The following is a 21,449-nucleotide window of genomic DNA, read 5'->3' on the forward strand; positions in this document are numbered from 1 at the left end:
CATCTCTGGGATAGAAAGTGAAGGAAATCACAAATGGCAGAAAATAACAGTACAAGCTTTTTCCCTTTCCATACTTCCAAAAATTGGTTATACATACCCTTTAAAGATGAAATAATAACATATTTTTGTCTAAAGAACCCCTTATGATTTTCAGCCAAGTATTATACTTTTACAATTTACTATTTAACGTGCACCAAAAGTGTTATGCTACACTAAACCTTTCATTCAGCTTTTAAATTATTGCACTTGTTATTTTCAAAAGCCAGTAAAAAGGAAAGGGAGAGGTGATTAAAAAAAAAAATGTGTTTTATCCTTTTATTTACTTTGAACTAAATGGTATATCCCTTTCCATCTCAAAACACTAGAACATACGCTATATTGTCAAAAGTATTGGGACATGCCTTTACACGCACATGAACTTTAATGGAATCCCAGTCTCAGTCCGTAGGGTTCAATATTGAGTTGGCCCACTTTTTGCAGCCTCAACCCTTCTGGGAAGGCTGTCCGCAAGGCTTAGGAGTGTGTCTATGGGAATGTTTGACCATTCTTCCAGAAGCGCATTTGTGAGGTCAGGCACTGATGGTGGACTAAAAGGCCTGGCTCGCAGTCTTTGCTCTAATTCATCCCAAAGGTAATCCATGGGGTTGAGGTCAAGACTCTTTGCAGGCCAGTCAAGTTCCCCAACCCCAAACTCACTCATCAATTCCTTATGGACCTTGCCTTTATGGACCTGCATAGAGTTTGCATATTCTCCATGTGTGAGTTTGCTCTCACGCTGCAAAGACATGCTGGTAGATTACAGGGTCCTAGTATGAATGTGAGATAGGAATCTTAGATTATAAGCTCCTCGAGGGCAGGGACTGATGTGAATGTACAATATATCTGTATAGTGATGCATACATTTCTATATAAGTACCTGAGAAACCTAAATTTAGTTAGTAAGTTAGTTATAACTAAATAAAACGAAAAAACAGCAACATGAACGTGATGTTATACAAAAATATTATACATAAGCTTGTTTGCGACTGGTTGAAACTTTTTAATTGCTCCTAAAACCTCTTTATTTCTTAAGGTGTAAACTACAGGGTTCAGCATTGGGACCAGAGCCATATATATCAGTGACATCACCTTATCACCCTCTTTAGAGAGTCCAGCTTCTGAATCAGCATAGTGTATGATAGCCGGGCCATAGAACAATATGACAGTAGTGATGTGTGAGGTACAGCTAGAGAATGCTTTGACACGACCAGCTGATGAACTTATCTTCATGATGGAGGAGATAATATACACATAGGAAATCAGAACCAAAGAAAAGGGTATAAATGCAAGAAAAATATCATCCACAATTATAAGTATTTCCCTGCTGGAAGTATCACTAGTGGTGACTGTGTACAGTGTTTTTAGGTCACAATAAAAATGATCAAGGTTCTGGGGGCTACAAAAAGATAATACAGAAGTAATAATGCCATATTTTACTGAATTAATAATGGCTATAAGCCAAATGGAAATGGCCACTATAGTGCAAACTATTCTATTCATTATCAGATGATACTGTAAAGGCTTACAGATGGCAACATACCGATCATAAGACATGGCGGTCAGCACCAACATATCGCAAACAACAGATAAGACAAGAAAGGAAGTCTGAGCTATGCATCCTGAAAAAGACATTGCTTTGGCATTTGTTAGTGTTACTGACAAGAGCTTTGGAAGAATACTAGAAACATACATGACATCTACAATGGAGAGATTACATAGGAAGAAATACATAGGGGTGTGCAACCTGGGCACCAGGCAGATCAATGTTGTAATAAGCAAGTTCCCAGTCACTGTCATCAGATACATTAGAAAAACTCCAAAAAAGAGCACAAGTCCACCTGCTTTGGAGGTGGAGAAAGCTAGAATATAGAATGTGATTGATGTGTTGTTGAAACATTCCTTCATTTTTTTTCTTCTGTCTGGAAACCTGAATAAAAGAGAAGAGAATCATGTATTTTATTTTATTTTTAAGTAAAGGTTTTTAATGATTACACATATATTAAATCAGAACTGTGCTGTATCAATGCTCTCTTTCACTTTCAGCACAAACAGGGTTTAAAGGAGAACGGATGATTCCATGAAACAGTGCTGATACTTGGTGATTGACTCAGTGCTGTTAAAAAGGGTAGGAAGAAAACTCAGCCATTTTTTGATATGCGAATGGAGGAACTCAGTGATTCTCCTCCATCTCCATCTCATCTCCATCTCAGACAATCTCCTGAAAGCTCAAAGGAAAGCTGAGTATGTTCAACTGGGGAGAAGTGCATTAAAGAGAACCTATTACTTTTCCCTGCTTGTTGACCCCACCATTTCCTAGAGTAGAGGGTTGGTGTCTCAGTTCTGGCATGTTGGGGAGTATGTAGGCCAAGCTTTCAGGAAAAAAAATATTTTCTAAGGGTTGTAGGGGCAGATTTGAGGGACCGGTACATTATTTTTCTAGCTGCATGCAATTATGATATGCTAATTTATCTTTGGTATAAGTTTACGGTATAGTAGATAGACTTTGCTGACCTCTCCTTTTAAAAAAATCTAACTGCCTGGCTGCCCGGTGTTAATTTAGTTGACAAAAATGACTAAAACATTTTAGTTGACTAAATGAATAATTAACACTGTGGCTGCCTTTCTCCTTTTTTGGTTCTAATATTTTCTCAGTCATTGACCCAGAAAAAAACACTTATCACAAATTCTGACTACATTTGCAGCATGTTTGTCGAAAGACCCAAACTCAGAAAGTATTAAAAAGAAAAAAACAAGCAGGAAATAGAACGTAATGCGATTTCCCATTAATTGTAGCTCCAGGCCTGTAATTGTCTTCCAAATGTGAATATAAGCTTATCTGTGGAGAAAAAGCTCATGCAAAGGCACAATGTCATCAAATTGTCAAGTCCTGGGCCACAAATTGGAAGGCTTCATTTACTGAAGACAAATAGGCTGTTCATGTTGCAAGGGAATTTCACTAAGAAAGTGACTCTTCCATTAACTTTGTGAATTAGGTCAACCTCTGCTGGCCTCTATTATCCAATCCCATACAAGTAAAAATATAGTTTTTTTTTCTTTTACATGCATGTTATTCCCTATACTTTGCAAAGTGAATTTTCTCTACATTTACTAAGCTAAAAGAATATTCCATTGCAAAGTAAAAATTGCATGGTCTCCATCACTTTTAAAGAATGGTAAGAGGTGTTTTTTTTAAATCTAAATAATGCTGGAGGTCATTTGAAGCATAACTGTTTATGTGTGTATGCGATAAATATATATATATATATATATATATATATATATATATATATATATATATATATTTTTTTTTTTTTATTTTTTTTTTTTTTCTTACCTTTTTTGGAGTTTTAACTTTTAATAATGCACAGTGAGGGATCACCTTGCCAGTTTTGGGAGTTGGGAGTCTTTTACAGAGAAACAATCAACCTCAAAACATACCAAAGGGTCACATTTTTTAAATGTTGCTGGAAGTTAAACTTTCATACCTATAGCATAAGCATTACAGACTCATATATCCCTAAAATGTATTCCAATATACAAGTCAAAACCCAATTCAGCCCCTTTTTCATATGAAGGAGTCATTGCTGTGGTACATTAGAAAATGAGAGAAAGCAGGACCAAAAAATCTCACACCATAATTCCTGTGGAGCTGTCAAAATTGTAAAAAGGATTTATTTCTGGTTTACACTTCATATCTGGCTCTAGGTGAAAGAGAATTTTTTCACCCTTCCTATAGTAACTTCTAGAAAACAACAGTTAAAAGTTAAAATTCAAGATCAAAATATGAAATGATTAACAGTTAAAATTCAAAATCAAAATATGAAATGATTAATAGTTTTAATGCACAACATTATCTATACTGACTGTAAATAGGGCGATGCTGTTTTCATATTAAATACACAATTTGAAAACGTATGAATTTAGCCAGCAAATTGAATATTCAAAGTGCGCATAGCCTCACGTTATTTACTAATATTCACTTTGAAAGTAAATTACAAAGAATTTTACCAACTAACTGGATAAGCTATTCAGGTCTAGATCCCTGGTACAAAGAATGAACATAAATTTCCTCAAAAAATTAGATTTTTCCTGTCTCACCGTGGACAGTTGATTTCTAGGTTTTTTTATTGGTTCGATCTGAAGTTGTTTTTTTACACACTATGTGCTTATCATATGTGATCCATTTTTAGATATATTCTGTCTGTATGTTTTATCAACAAGTTTTTTTTATACATTTCATAACTGTTTTTGGTCCTTTAAGATCCAATTTTTTAAAACATTTCTGTTCTTTCCAAAGTAAATATTCACTTTACTAGGTGTATATTCTCTATTCTATTAGTAAATCAACCCCTCTATGTCTGACACACTTTGCACTGCTGTAACTGTACAGTGTTAAGGAAAAAGATGGCTAAACCTCTAACCCGTTATAAGTCTTAGAACAACTCTGTTGTTCTGATTAACAAACATGGTTCTGCTTGGCAGAATATATAATGGTTTAAAGACCTTGGGAAAAGCACTTGGATTGGGTCTCATGAGGATTTAAGCAATTATTTTAAAATCATTAGCAGAATAGATGGAGGATTAATCCTGAACCCTTTGTAAAAAAGAAACCATATGTTTTATTATACATATATAATATATTAATATATATTGGTTATAATATATATATATATATATGTATATATATATATATATATATATATATATATATATATATATATATATATGTATATATAATATTAACCTGTGTTTTGATGATTTTCATATTTGGTAGCTTTCGTAAACCATTTATTATTTTTTTATATATCTTGGGAGCAATAATGATGAGATGCCAACACTTAAGTTTCTGGGTTTGTACACCAATTGGGTCCCGCTCTTACTGACTGACTTTTATTTTATATTATAGAGAATCAAAGAGGAAGAACTGAAATATGCATATTGGTGTGATACAGCCCAAACTATCAGAAAACATGAACATGGCCAGGATGTACAGTTTTAAAATCTTATTAATATAGTTTACATGGCACAGAAGAATTCAGAGACTAATTCTACCCACCAGGCTCCTCCTGTAACCTAAATATTACTTTTTGGGTTAACTAAATCTTTAGAGTAGACTTCTTTTATTAGGCTCTATCCACTTCCTAGTTTTATCCATATAGGTGGTTCATTTCATGCTAGGAATATAACATTGCAATGTAGGATGTCAAATATCTTCTACATATAGAGTTATCATTCCTAGCAACCGAAATGTTGCCCGTTGAGGCTACATTTCTGATACCCAGTGACCAGCTACCTCTGGCCATAATGATGTAATTACATACATGCTTTCCCTATAGTTGTTGCCACTTGAGTATTAAAAAAAACCTGCAGGGCTTCACATACTTAGCTTCCAGGTGGACGTTCTATGCTGTAGAAATAATAGAAATGATACCTGCAGAACAGAACAAGAAAAATATTCCTAACCCTAACTTACTATCTATCTATACATTCTGCCAGGAGGGGGTTATGAGCCTGGCAGAAAAAGCAAGCATACTAGGCCTCACCCAAAGTTTTTCAGTGGGAAACAGGCCATCCATATGGAAAACAGGTCAGGGTGTCAGGCCAGTCTAGTCCATAAGCAAAGAAACAAACAGAGGCTCTCCCTACTGTCCATCTCTGCTACCTGTGAGCTCCACATCAGTCCTTTCACAAGTAATACTGCGGATTGGACAGTCTCTTGAGATTGCCGTCAGCTCCAATGGCTCTTGGTGTGCTGTCCAGCTTTAACAAACCACCACTCTGTCCTTGTAGATGGCTCTTCCCAGCCACCATTCTTGCCAAATTACCTGTCAGGTCACCTTGAGGCGAGGTGACAGATGCACACCGTAGGGATCAGGAGTGCACCGCAAGGTTGTGGACCCTACAGCTGACTGCTGTAGACGGGGGACAGATCCCACCGGGGTTAGAGCGTAAGATTCCCTGGGGCACGGAGTCTAAGAGCCAGCAGGTGTTCACCAGCGCCTCTAGTGGTGAGGATGGACTTGACTGCAACTGGCTCCAGGTCGTGACCCCCAGAGTCCCCCAGCTCACACCCACAGTAGGCAACAGGAGGATAGGGATAGTGAGGGACAAAGCCAAGGTCGGGGCCACAAGCAGACGGGAATAGTCAGGGACATGCCAAAAGGTCAGGATCACAGGCAAACAGGGATAGTCAAGGACACGCCAAAGTCGGTAATGGAACAACAGAAGCGCACATGGCAGGTAACAGGAAGCTAACACACAAAGGTTGATCAGCAGGGCTGGCCTGCAGTGCACAGGTTAATATAGAGCTTTCTGATAGGAGCTAGGGTGGAGCCATGCCAGAGGATGGATTACAAAAGCAGACAGGTGAGGGTCGGCTGGTCTCTAGATGAACACATGGGAACAGGTAAGCAGACAAACTATTGCATAACCATGACAGTACCCTCCCTCTTACGAGGCCTCCCCCTCCCCCACCTGGGTCCAGGCTTAAAGGAAAACTCCAGATGGAACCTCCTCAACAGACTAGGAGCAAAGACCTCAGATGCAGTGATCCAAGACCTCTCCTCAGGGCCAAACCCTTTCCAATGTACGAGGTACTGAAGAATGCCTTTACGGAGCCGGTAATCCAAAACTTGACTAACCTCATATTTTAGATTATCCTCAGAGACTGGAACCGAGGTAGGGAGAGGACAAGAGGACTTAAGAACTAAAGGCTTCTTAGAAATGGGTAAGGGCATGAGAAGATCAGGAGCCTGAGCAGGGTCCCCCAGACCCTTAAAGATGAGCTGGGCATCCATAACAGGACCACCAGACTGGGCAGAGGTCAGTGGATCCCTGAGGTCAGGTTAGTTAGAAGGGGACATGTCACAAGAGTCAAGCTGGATAGCTGAAACACAAATAGAATTCAGAGAACCCTGAGAAAAAGATTGAAAACCCCTCCTGGCCGAATGAGGTATTCTATCCAAAGGATGGATTGAGCCTCTTAAACGGGTTTGAACGGGCATAGTAGCAGTAGGGTGAGGCCAGGTCACAGAAGGTTCTGAACAAGAAGCAGGAAGCTCATTGGGCATGGGCTGGACTGGCATAACTGGTGCAGAGGCCGACTGAATAGCATTGTCAGGTGTAGCGACCATCTCAATCGCATCACAGGGCATAGCAACTGTGGAACTTGCAGACAAGTTAGCCTGGCTGTGCATCCAAGGGAGATTAGGGACAGGCAAAGGTAAATGGTTATGCGAACTGGAGTGAATGATCGACTCAGGTTCATAGGTGGGCCCCTCATCCAGAGTACCAAATGACCTAGAGAGTGCACCAGTCCGACTATTGCAGGACGCATCGCAGAGATTGCTATATACAGCGGGAAGAGCAGAAGATACTGGGATGGTGGTAACAGGAAGTCTCTCCTTTGGGGTACCCTTGAGTAGGCAGGAAGAGGAACAGGAGGAACCCCAAGCCAGGATCTGTCCAGCAGACCAGTCAACGTATGGAGAATGGAGCCGTAACCAAGGAAGACCTAATATGATAGGAGATGAAGCCTTAGGTAAGACAAGGAAGGATATCCACTCCTGGTGGAGTCTCCCTACTGACATCTTAACAGGAAGAGTCTGGAAGCGGATAGGGCCCCCTGGGAGAACCGTGCCATCAGTCGCCAAGACCACCAATAGCGTTGTAAGAGGCAAAAGGGTAAGTCTCATGGAGGATGCAGTTTCCCAATCCATGAAATTGGCAGCGGCTCCGGAATCCAGATGTGCTGAGACCGAACGAGAGGAAGCACCGACATGAAGCAACACAGAAAGGGGAAGACGAGAAGGTGAAGGTGATATTTCAGGGTCTAATACTCCATCTTCCAGATGTATTAGCCCTGAGCGTTTTTACGGACGAAGAGAACAAGTGTCACGGAAATGACCTTTGGCCCCACAATAGAGGCATAGGCCCAGAGTTCTGCGCCTAACACGTTCTTCGGGAGATAACTTAGTCCAGCCCAACTGCATAGGTTCCTCGGTAGGCAGGGGGTGCTCCTCAGATTGAAGAGAAGGGACTGGGGGCTCAGGCTGCCTAAAGAGTGGGGAGTGCTGGCGTCTTTTTTCCAGGGCCCTCTCCTGAAAGCGAATATCGATCTGGTTACACAAGGTGATGACACTGTCCAGATCAGCAGGAAGGGATCTTCCTGCTAATTCATCCTTCACTCTATCAGAGAGGCCATGTAAAAAGGTTGCAACTAGGGCCTCATTATTCCAGCTCAATTCAGCTGTGAGGATACGGAACTGAAGAGCATACTGTCCCACAGACGCGGACTCTTGACGGAGACGTAAAAGAGCGCTAGCCGCTGAGGAGACACGACCTGTTTCCTCAAAGATATTCCGAAAAAGTTTCAAGAAATCAGTCAGGCTAAAAACCACTGGATCATTCAGTTCCCACAGAGGGGCAGCCCAAGCTAGCGCCTCGTAGGACAGGAGGGATATGATATATACTACTTTTGCCCGATCGGACAGGAAGTTTTGGGGCTGAAGTCCAAAATGAATTGTGCACTGGCTAAGGAACCCCCTGTAAGCCTTGGAGTCCCCAGAGAAACGGGACAGAGCTGGCAGTAATAATACATGCGTGGATGCGACTGGTGCGATAGGTGCAGCTGCTGACTGTACTTGAGGCTGCAGGTTCAGGGTTCCCAATGAAGCCTGTAGCTGCTCGAAGCGGGAAGCCAGATCTTGAAGGAATCGCATCACCTGGGTCTGATGCGATTCTTGGGTCTCAAGTCTGTGAACTAAGCCCTGCAATGGATCGATTGTAGGAAGCGGCACATCAGCCGGGTCCATGGCTGATCAAACTGTCAGGTCACCTTAAGGCGAGGTGACAGATGCACACCGTAGGTATCAGGAGTGCACCGCAAGGTTGTGGACCCTACGGCTGACTGCTGAAGACGGGGGACAGATCCCACTGGGGTTAGAGCGTAAGATTCCCTGGGGCGCGGAGTCTAAGAGCCAGCAGGTGTTCACCAGCGCCTCTAGTGGTGAGGATGGACTTGGCTGCAACTGGCTCCAGGTCGTGACCCCCAGGGTCCCCCAGCTCCCACCCACAGTAGGCAACAGGAGGATAGGGATAGTGAGGAACAAAGCCAAGGTCGGGGCCACAAGCAGACGGGAATAGTCAGGGACACGCCAAAAGGTCAGGATCACAGGCAAACAGGGATAGTCAAGGACACGCCAAAGTCGGTAACGGAACAACAGAAGTGCACACGGCAGGTAACAGGAAGCTAACACACAAAGGTTGATCAGCAGGGCTGGCCTGCAGTGCACAGGTTAATATAGAGCTCTCTGATAGGAGCTAGGCTGGAGCCATGCCAGAGGATGGATTACAAAAGCAGACAGGTGAGGGTCGGCTGGTCTCTAGATGAACACATGGGAACAGGTAAGCAGACAAACTATTGCATAACCATGACATGTCCTCACTGTGAGATCCCCAACAATGATTTGGCAATGTGCATGTATTCCCATACCATGTCATCCTCCCACTGCACATGGGAGTCCTCAATGGTGTCCAGGATATCATGGGGGACAGGGGAAATCCAGACCCCACTCCAGAGCTGTTCTCTTCTGCACCTCCCGCTGGAATAAGGAAAACCCTGACAGTTCCTGAGGCTTGCCTTTTCCAGGGAGAACACAGGCTTTGGGTGAGCTTACTACCCATTGCTTGTACACAGCATCTTTGGTCTGGATAGTAGAGAGTCTGTTTAGGAATTTCTGCCTCACACAAACTGGGGCCTGCACAGATCCTTCAGTCCCTTCAGGTGAGTCTGGTACAGCCAACACCTCGGGCAACACTTCCACCTTCTAATGAGAGTGCCTCCACTCCCACTCCTCCTCTGAGCTACTATGGGATGACCACTCCACAAATTCTTCATCCCAGGACCCGAATTCCACCTGCAGTCTGGGCGACCCCCAGTCTATGCACCCACTACTGACACTCCCCACTGTCTCACCTGAAGGCGATCTGTCTTCCAACACTGGCTCCTTCTAGGTGGTACTGACAGGGTGTACTGGCGCAATTGTTTTTTCAGGGACAGCGTCTGGCTCTGGCTGGGCAGTACTTACAGGTGCCAGCTCCTTGACCAGGCTGCAGGCCGAGGCAGATTTTCAGATTTTTTCCCCAATGTCACTTTTGTTCCTCTTGGTGTCCTCTCTCCTTGCTCCATGCCTCCAGGAAGGGTTTCCTTTGGGTGTCTTAGTAGGAATGTTCCAGCACTCAAGCCCAAGACCCAAGGTTGGTGTGCCCCCAGACTAGGGGGCACCTGATTGCTCCTCCAAGGCATGACTCATTCCTGCCCCCTGCCAGCCCTTTTCTGGGGATTGGCTGTGGCCCTTATAAATATTCCAATCAACTCCTCCTATCTTCCATCCACAATGTCTGGAACATTCTCCAATATCCCAGAGAACAGGGGGAGGCACCAGAGAAGCTGCTAGGAGTCACTCAGCCCTGAGTTACTAAACTCAGATTCATAGCTCAGGCTTAGCCCTGAGCTAAAACAAATTTTTATCTACACTAACACAAACCTAACTACATCTAGCACACTAGAGGGTGCTACACTAACTAGTATGTCAATAAGTAAGGGAAAGAGTGGGAGTCAAACAGATATAAATTATAAAATAAAAAATGGTTCTTTTGATGGTTGGAAACATTAAAAATACATGACCCATATAAATAACTCCATCTTCCCTCTTTATTGATACAATTTTACTTATTCCAACATCTATTTCCTACTTGCAGATACATTGCAAGCTTTCTCCTGATGAGCGGCACCAAGCTGCAAAACGCGTTGAGCTACCAACTGCCGTATATACCATAGTACTATAGCCCAACCAGATCTTAATGACATTATATTTTTACCATCACTTTTCGTGACAATGATCAGCAAGGTCATAGGCCATGCTGATGTTATTTTGCAATATATGTGTACCCAATCATGACATTTGGTGGACTCTGTAATGTTATCATGTTACCTATTTTTTTAACCATGTTAATATCAGTTACCATTGTTGTAGAAAATGACACCATGATTAGCGTGTATTTCTATGTATAGAATCATGTATTTACAGAGTATGAAACATTTTAATATCCACCATTGCATTCAATTCAACCATGTGCTTCATTCAAAGTCCCACTCTTTTTGCTCCTTTTTCTAAAGATGAAACTTAGAAAAAAAATATTGCTGTTAAAGTGGAAGTAAACTCCCCTATCATTTTCAGACAAGGAAGCTGTCATTTGCCTCTGTTTAATCTTCAACTGCTATGGTGCTGCACATGTGATTCGCTATGAAACTAGCCATTGGATGGTTTGATAGTTTGGCTGAGAGCACAGCCAATGTGCAGTTAGCATTCCCGGCATGCCTTTTTTTTTTAACTGTTTAAATCCATGGGTTTACTTCCACTTTAAATGACAGTTCTCAGTCTGTCTAAAAAAGGGTATTGGGTCATCTCAGTATTAATTGCAGTCCCTTGTCTACTGAATAAGGTACTGGTATGAATTTTGAGGTGGACCTAATTTTTTTTAACTTAACTACTTCCCGACCGCCGGCTGTCAAATGATGGCCAGGCGGCGGACCTATTGTGGTGGGAGGGCATCATATGACGTGCTCCAGTTTAAACAAGGAATGCGCGCGATTGTGAGCGCGCATCCCTGTTTCTTTGGTGGCGGCATGTCACGGAGACACCGCTCACCACTGAAGGGGGTGAACAGCCATTGGATGCTGTGCATGGCGCATGCTCGCGAGCGCGCTGCGCATGCACGTCAGTGGCGGCGTGTTCCCCAGGAACACTGCTCGTCACCGACGCTGGTAAACAGCCATTGGCCGGCTGTTTACCCACGTGATTGGCTGTGATCATTTCTCAGCCGATCACTAAAATGTAAACAAACCGCGGTAACGAGATGTTACCGGGTTCTCCTCCTCACACACCGATCGTGTGTGAGGAGGCGATTGCGGTAACATCTCGTTACTGCTTACAGTGTACACATCAATCACACTGATTGCCCCCCAATAAAGAGGACCTGTCACCACCCCTCATAGTACCTGTCACAGTCCATTAGAGTACCCGAGTACCTGTAACAGTCCATCATAGTACCCGAGTACCTGTCACAGCACATCAGAGTACTTGAGTACCTGTCACAGTCCATCAGAGTACCCAAGCACCTGTCACAGCCCATCAGAGTACCAAAGTACCTGTCACAGCCCATCTGAGTACCTGAGTACCTGTCCCAGTCCATCTGAGTACCCGAGTATCTGTCACAGTTCATCTGAGTACCTGTCCCAGTCTATCTGAGTACCCGAGTACCTGTTACAGTTCATCTGAATACCTGTCACAGTTCATCTGAGTACCTGAGTACCTGTCACAGTTCATCTGAGTACCTGAGTACCTGTCACAGTTCATCTGAGTACCCAAGAACCTGTCACAGTCCATATGAGTACCTGAGTACCTACCACCACCCTTCAGAGTACCCAAATACCAGTCACCAAGCCATCAGAGAACCTGTCACCAGGCCATCAGAGTACCAGAGTACCTGTCACCAGGCCATCAGAGTACTCAAGTACCTGTCACCAGGCCACCAGAGTACTCAAGTACCTGTCACCAGCCCATCACAGTACCAGAGTACCTATCTGCAGCCCATCAGAATACCCAAGTACCTATTTGCAGCCCATGCCTCATAGAATATACGTTGAGGTGTTTGCTTTCCAAAATGGGTTCATTTTGTGGGTAATTGCATTTGTCCTGGTACTCCAGGACCTTCAAAAGTGTGATAGGTAGGAATGAAATGAGATGTGTCATTTATGCTTCTAGAACGCCTAAAGGTACTACTTCAGTGTTCGGCCTCTCTATGTGGCCAGGCTGTGTAAAAGTCCTACACATGTGGTATCGCCATACTCGGGAGGAGTAGCAGAATGTGTTTTGTTGTGTAATTTTTGCTATATACATGCTATGTGTTAGAAATATCTTATAAATTGACAACTTTGTGTTAAAAAAAATGCGTTTTCATTTTTTTCCACATATTTCAAAAACTTCTGGAAAAAAATGAACCGTTCAAAAGACTCATTATGCCTCACAGATTATACGTTGGGGTGTTTGCTTTCCAAAATGGGGTAATTTTATGGGAAATTCCATTGTTCTGGTACTGCAGGGCCTTCAAAAGTGTAATAGGTGGTTGAGAAACGAGATGCGTCATTTTTGCTCGTAGAACGTCTGAAGGCACTACTTCAATGTTGGTGTTCTGTATGTGGCCAGGCTGTGTAAAAGTCTCACACATGTGGTATCGCCATACTCGGGAAGAGTAGCAGAATGTATTTTGGGGTGTAATTTGTTGTATGCATATACTGTGTGTGAGAAATAATCTGATAATATGACAATTTTGTAAAGAAAAATAATAATAAAAAACAAATCTTCATTTTGCAAAGAATTGTGGGAAAAAATTACAACTTAAAAAAACTCACCATGCTACTTACTTAATACCTTGGAATGTCTACTTTGTAAAAAAGGGTCATTTGGGGGTTATTTGTACTTTCCTTACTTGTTAGTGTCTCAAGAAATGAGATACACCTGATGCACTGAAGGCATGATCAGATGTGATCCATTTTCAGTGATTGGCACCATAGACTCTATAACTTTCACAAAGACCAAATAATATACACTAATGTGGGTTATTTTTACCAAAGATATGTAGCAGTATAAATTTTGGCCAAAATTTATGAAGAAAAATTAATAATTAGCAAAAATTTATGACAAAAACTAAGAAAAAGGCATTTTTTTCACAAAATTTAGGTTTTATTTTATTTATAGCTTAAAAAATAAAAAACCCACTAGTGATTAAATACCACTAAAAGAAAGCTCTATTTGTGTGGAAAAAAGGACGCAAGTTTCATATGGGTACAGTGTTGCATGACTGAGTAATTGTCATTCAAACTGTGAGAGCACTGAAAGCTGACAATTGATCTGGTCAGGAAGGGGGTGTAAGTGCACTGTATTGAGGTGGTTAAAGGGGCTTTCAATATTGTTTACAAAACAACAAAGAATATAGGTGAGAGGTCCCACACAAAATCCATACCAGATTATGAAGAGGAAAAAAATGGTGTGGGGTCCCCCAAGTCCATATCAGAACTATATTTAGGCATAAAGCCTGGCCACCCCTGAACCATTGCAAAAGAACAAACAGAGGACACCAGCCTAGTGCAGTATCCTAAGGATGCTTTTTTTGTAAAAAAAAGTAAAAACATACTCACAAACACATGAAGGTATACAGCATATCAAGCCATCATCTTGTAGCACGGTCGATAGTAGGACTTAGCCCTTGCATACACGGTCGGAGAATCCGTCGGAATGTGTCCTATCGGACTGTGTCATCGGATAATCCAACTGTGTGTGGTATGCATCAGACTGATTCCGTCGGACCCAATTTTCCAACATGTTGGAAATATTTCCCGACCAACTGGGCCGGTCGGACATACTCCGATCATGTGTAGCGAATTTTGATCGGACCAAGTGCCACGCATGCTCAGATCAAATTCCTACATCAAAGCTATTGGCTACTAGCCTGAATGTAGTCCCATCTACATCATCACGTTCTGAAAGATCGGATTTTTCGACAACTTAGTCCGACCGTGTGTATGCAACAGTTTAGGACAAGATCCGACGGACAAAATCCGACTGAGAAAATCCGACGGATTTGGTTGTCGAAATCTCTGACCATGTGTACAGGGGCTTAGAGTGATCCAACCCCAAGAAGACACCATCTGGAATCCAGAGCTGGCATACATATTTTGAATGTACATTTTGGTGTTGGATCACTCTGGGTCCTACCATCCTCTGTGTCACAAGATGGTGGCTTGATATGCTGTATACCTTCATATGTTTGTGAGTATGTTTTTACCTTTTTTTTTACAAATAAAGCATCCTTGGGATGTTTGTTATTTTGCAGTTGTTAGTCCGACTACCCCAGTTGTTAGGAGGCAGCAAGGCCTGGCAGTTCCCCTAATTCTGTTTAAGGAGTAGGGTTGGGTGAACGGTTGGGGCCGAGCAAAACTTCAGGTCGAACATCCCCTGTTCGGCGAACATCTAAATTTTCAGGGCACTCGGCAGTATGTTCGCCTGCCAAACGCCCCACAATGCACTTTGCGCCGCACAGTGCATTCTAAGCCCTGATTGGGCAAAGCTTTGCCCAATCAGGACACAGTGAAAAGTGTTTTTTAAGGAGCGGGGCTGGGAAGCTGGCCACCACATCCTTAACAACTGATGAGTCATCAGCTGTCAATGGGCTTCCTCACTGACAACTGAAAAAAAAACATTGCCAGTACTATAAGGCCCCTTTCACACATGCGGACAATATGTCCGTATTTCATCCCTCCATTTGCGGATGAAATACGGACATACATGCATTCCTATGGGTTAGCGGGTGTCTGCGGATAAACATCCGCAGACACCCGCTATCGTCCGCCTCCGCTACTGTCCGATTCTGCAGACGGAGGAAAATCCTATTTTTCTATCCATCGGCAAAGCGGATCGGATGAACACGGACAGATGGTCCGTGCTCATCCAATCCCCCATAGAGGAGAGCGGAGAGCTGACAGGGCGGTCCCTGCACAGTGTGCAGAGACCACCCTGTCCTCCGCTGGCTCAGCGGGGACAACGGAGCGATCCCCGCTGAGCAAGCGGATCATCACGGTGCAAGCGGATGATCCGTCCCGTGTGAAAGGGGCATAAAAAAGTTTAAAAAAAACAACGTGGGGGTTGTTATGTCGTCATTTAAAAATGGTGACATTGATTTTTTTTTTTTAATTAAGAAATTGTCAAAAAACTGTGTGTTTTTATTTCAAGCACCCCCACTCGCACGGGATTGGCACATCACTTTTTTTTACATATTTCTATTGCTAGTGTCCTATCACATACTGTCCCCCATCGGATAGTGTCCGCTGACAGCACACACAGATTACCCGAAGATGAACGGCGCCTTCACCATGAGTCCAGGTTCTATCCCCACCATCCAAGTGGACATAGAGTTGGAATATAAAAGAGCCGAGCGCAACGAGACCGAGCCCGCGAGGGGCCCTTTAATTTTCCCAACCCTATGTCCGCTTGGATGGTGGGGCTACCACCTCCACTCACGGCGCAGGCGCCGTTCATCTTCGGAGATTTTCCGAAGCTTCTTCTGCTCCGTACTGCGCATGCGCAGTACGGGGCGGACACTATATGATGGCAGGACACTATCTGCCAGAACACCGGCAATGGTATTGGCAGGCAATTTAAATGTCATTTTTTTTCTTTAGAAATGTCAGTTTTGCTGCAGCAGGTTCTATACACGGTGCAGATGGGCCACTTTACAGGCAGACTAAGGGGACACCCCTGGCACTATATTTAAAGGAGTTTTTCATTTTTAGTGTTTCACTTTAAGCATCATTAAAATCTCTGCTCCTTTAAAAACAATCTTTTTAAAAGTTATTTTTAGGGATGGTGCCAGTGTTCGTTTGTTTCGAAAATGAACTGAGCATATGGGTTGTTCACTGCAAATTTGAGCGCATTGACGGCTGCTGATTGGCCAAAGCATGCACCTATATATACAGTATGCACCGATTATGCACCTATATATACAATATCTTACAAAAGTGAGTATGTAAAAATATTTGCAAATGTCTTATATATATATCTCTTATATATATCTGGTGAGACCGATTGAGATTGTGAGACGAATTTCCTTAATTAGTTCTGAGTCAGCGTAAATCAAATATGTGTATTTATTGTACACAATAAAATAGAAAAGAATAGTTACAAAAATAGTACAATGATAATCATTAGTATCTTTAAAAATGTTTCTTATGGAAGATATCAAGTTTGTCCATGTGGTCTATTGTACCTAATTAAAATGGCCGAATAACCCTTTGTATGCTGAAAAAAACTGTGTGCTGAGATGTTCCTTGCTTAGATGTTCCTTGCTGAGATGTAGGACTTCAAGAGACCGTCCGAACTTCCGTCTTTAGATTATAACAACCAAACTTCTAATTTTGCGCCAAAAGAAAGACCCTCCTTCCCAAGGGTATGGGCTAAAGAGTGATTACTATAGCAACCTAGCATCTGTTAACACTTATGAGTTGGGGGAAGTGAAACCTTAAACAACATCTAAGTTACATAGAGATACATTTCTAAAAGCATATATATAATGAGGTGGGGAAGTAAAACCTAAACAATGTATCACCTTACATAGCCCTTAAAAGCATATATAAGATACAATATTCATCAAAATCCCGACAGGTTTTAAATGTTTACTTTTTCAATCATCGCACGTCATAACATAGAATTAATTGATTCAAAGTTTTCTTTCACACAGTATGGAAAATTCATATTCTAAATAAAGTATAATAAAGCCAATTAAAATTTAGATATTAAGAATATAACATTCCCCTCTGAAATATGAATACTAATCATATTTTTCAGATTAAAATCCATTCATCAACATTCATGTCTCATTCAAACAAACTTTGATTCAATAACTTCAAATGTTCTGTCATGTACAATTGAATTCGTACCTCTAAAACCCATTTTCCTTTTTAGCTTGTTTTGCAACAAATCATCTCCTTTCTTAATATCACTTCTAATTCGATAATATAATTTTTTCATTCTAAACATCAAACATAACTGGAATATAAGAAATAACATAATAATAATAAAAAATAATTACAATAGGATGTGATAAAATATTTCCTGCTGCTGAAGTTATCGAAGTTTTTCCCCAAATGGATACACTATTTACTAAATTTTTTCCACCAATTACTTCCTGAAAATTCTGACCATTGATGCAATATTTCTTGCAAATTACCTTGTTAATTTTTAAACAATACTTCTGCATTCTGCAATTCCTTAGCCAAAGCTATTAATAAACCTTGATCCTTTTGAATTATATTTGCCCATTTTTCCCATGGAAATTCATCTATTTGGGAAATATTATACTGTGTAGGAAGAGCGCTAATATTTTTCATAAACATATTTGTTAAATTTGTTCTCAACCCATTAATATTTATTGCAACAATGTCTCCTTCTATACAATACAACCCTTGATTTAGGTTTTCTGTATTTGTACAAGAAGAGAAAAAAGTTTTAACCCTTTCTGTATCTGACATAATCTGAAAACAAACCTTCTTTTTATCTACACGAGTAATTAATTCAGAAATTATTTCAACATTTTCTATTCTTACTGAACATAATGTATGATTATGATAACAAGAATGAAATATACTTTTATCTTGATTAGGTAAACAGATAACTTTAGACTGGAATTGTAAACGTGATGACAAATGTAATTGTTCTAATTCAGAATTTTCATTGTTAAATACAAAATCTGTATACTGTAATTTATAGTATAATAATTGTGTATTGCTGACAGGTAATCACAAAACAGTGATTGGAACCAAAATTTGTTCTTTTCCGGCTATTGGAATCATAGAAGAACTATAACATATGTCCTGCTTGCATCCTATCCATTTATTTACCCATAAATCTGTATGATTTATCGCATATAAATATTCTTTGGGCAAATACTGTAAAATACCAAGAGGAGTTATTCCACTCTGAAATGCTTGCGCAATTATTTTAAAATGAGTGGAATATTCAGTTTGAATCTCTAAGCATGCTCTGGCTATATGAGAATGTTGTTCACTTATCATCAAATCAAGAGTAATATTTTGAAGATGTAAAATAGATGGACCCATTATATTAGCAATTTTAATTACCATATTTTCTAAAATCTGATTTAAATGTCTTTCTATTTTAATACCATTACTTCCCACTAAACCAGTGGTTTCTAGATCAGACTTTAAAGTATTAATATCCATACTATTTGTTATACTCCCGATTGTGCCAATCCCTCCTAAAATACCTTCAACAATACTACGCTTATTTCTGTTATAATTTCTATTATTAATTCCAAACCATCTCTCAATACCCAATTCCATATTAACCAAATGTCCTTGACATTGTGGAAACCTTGTAGAAATTTTCCATTCTGTAACATTAAAGTTCCACAAAATAATGACAAATTTTCCCTCTCTCAAAAGTGTTCTGGATTGGAAATGGTTAATCTGAAAAGGACTTGCAGAGAAACTTTTCTTATTAACACATGGAGTTTTCCTTGGAGACGTAACAATAACACTTGCCTTAGCACATTTCACCGGATAATTTTCTATTGATATGCAACATTCATATATGCCAGTATCATTCAAAGATACTCTCATTTGTTGATAAACAAATGTATCATTGATCCAATTCACACTACCAAAAATTCCTTTATGAATTATGATAGTAGAACTGTAAAGAAAACTACCCAAAAACTCATCATTCCTTTTCCAAGTTAACAATGAATTTTGAGGTAAAGATATTTTTGTATCACATATCAAATGCAAATTATCTTTATCTTCCATAATTTTCAAAGATTGTGGGAAAATATTAATTTCTGGAACAATCCTATCAACTATAAAAATATCAATTTTGACCCTTATTTGAGTAAATTTTCTTGTTACTTTAAAATCCTATGTTCTTACAACGTCTCCTTTTTCATCTCCAATGATGTTTAAATATTTTGGATTTAAAATCTTTACAAAACTTTGAAAAAGATAATAAACTTGATCAAAGGAATAAAGTATTTTCCCAGATCTTGACATAGTATTAGTAACATCTCCAGACCACATTGTTGACTCATTACCTTTTAAATATATAGACCAGAAACTCCTCAACAATATGTTACATTCAAAAGTTCCGGTTTTGTTATTTAGTCTATAAGATCCCTTCATTTTAACAAAATTCGTTTTGGATTCTATTTTAACTTTGATTTCAATATTATTGCTGTGAATGAAATACAATTGTAAACAGAAATCATATCCCTGTCCTACACATACAAATCCATACAAATCTTCTGCTGTATTAATATCAACATCTCTAAAATTATGATTTTTATCATATGCATTTATATCAATAACTCTATCATTTTTGTCCTTTGTGATGATCTCAATGTTCTTATTTTTCAGCTCATCTGCATTGATATCAATGTCTACATCTCTCTTATTTCTGAATAATATGTGATCTTTGTTGTGTAATTCTTCAATCCCGTTAATTCCTGAACAATTCGTGATATATTTGACCACAGATAAAATTGTCACTAAGGAAAAGATGCATCCTGTGATGATGATACATTTTCTCTCTTTAAAACTTTTCTTTTGTTGAGCTGACATCTTTTCATCTTTTTGGGATCCATGATTCCTCCAGATTCGATTTTTATAATTCATTCCTGAAAAAAAGAAATGCAGCATCATTATTTCGGAATATAACATTTGTTATACCCTCATTTTTCTTTCTACATACATGTTTCACTGAACTGAGAAAGTATTTGTACCCCTTGAACATCCCAAAATGTCCATGGACCTTCCCAATTACTTTTCCATGTTTCAACTCCTGAAACTCTAGCTCTGCCTGTGACGTGCATCTCACCATCTCTGGGTGTGACCTCACATGTGACAATTCTTTAATCATCTTTATCCTTTTTGTCTTAAAATTGTTCCAACAATATCTAATTTTATTTTAAATAAACCTTTCTGTTCCTGGTCAACTTGATAGACCGCTTATCTTGTACAAAAGATAATTTTGGTTTAACAACAAAATAACAAAATGTTACAAAAAACAATATCAATTGTAGAATATCAAAAATAGATTATTCTTACAATGAAGATTAAATCCGATATGTGTATAGATTTAATAACAATTCTTCATGCTATATATGTGCCTTGTGTGTGCTAGAGTGAACATTTCTCTGGACTGTGTCGTGTCCTTCATTAATTGTCTGTGTCCTGTAACAAGATCTCCTCCTAAAAAACCCAGCCCCCACCTTTTTTTCTTTCTAAGGTTCATCTGGGCAGGTCAGTGCCACAGAATGAGCATTTTCCCTCCCACCTTTCTAAAACAATGGGCCTTACTCATTCTAAATTCCTAAGGGTAGCTACGAATCTGATATGTATAAAAACATTTTAAACATACACAAACCTTTTTACCTTAAAACAAATACTACATATCAGTATATATACAAATTATTTCTTAATAATCTCTTAATCAAGAAACATTGTAATATAAAATACTTATATTTTTAGCTAACACAATGACACTTTTTATCATGAATTAACTTCCTTTCTCAACGGAAAATGTGTAGAGAAACCATTTTTTTCATAACATCTGCAACCAATTGTGACTTCACGAGGCAACACAAACGCCATTTTCCTTTCTCAAAAGGAGAATACTTTCTTACACCCATTAGAAGATATGATACATGAAATCTCTGTTCTATTCCCAAGATTTTACACATCCTCTGTCACTACTGAGGTGTGCTGGTATACCCCAAACTAG

General features: G+C 40.1%; 1 protein-coding gene across 1 annotated transcript; it reads right to left on the reverse strand.

Annotated features, from left to right (window-relative positions):
* Positions 1 to 84: 84 nt before the first annotated feature.
* LOC143960832 (olfactory receptor 5V1-like) lies at positions 85 to 4,488 on the reverse strand. The gene is made up of 2 exons (XM_077469773.1): positions 4,461 to 4,488; positions 85 to 1,966 (listed from the first exon to the last, which is right to left on the reverse strand). Exon 2 carries the CDS (start codon positions 1,942 to 1,944, stop codon positions 991 to 993), a length of 954 nt encoding a protein of 317 aa, XP_077325899.1. The 5' UTR covers positions 1,945 to 1,966; positions 4,461 to 4,488; the 3' UTR covers positions 85 to 990.
* Between the last annotated feature and the right edge of the window lie 16,961 nt (positions 4,489 to 21,449).

Source organism: Lithobates pipiens, unplaced genomic scaffold, assembly GCF_037356315.1.
Source record: "Lithobates pipiens isolate NorthernLeopardFrog02 unplaced genomic scaffold, aLitPip1_a1.2 Scaffold_8, whole genome shotgun sequence".
Taxonomy (NCBI): domain Eukaryota; kingdom Metazoa; phylum Chordata; class Amphibia; order Anura; family Ranidae; genus Lithobates; species Lithobates pipiens.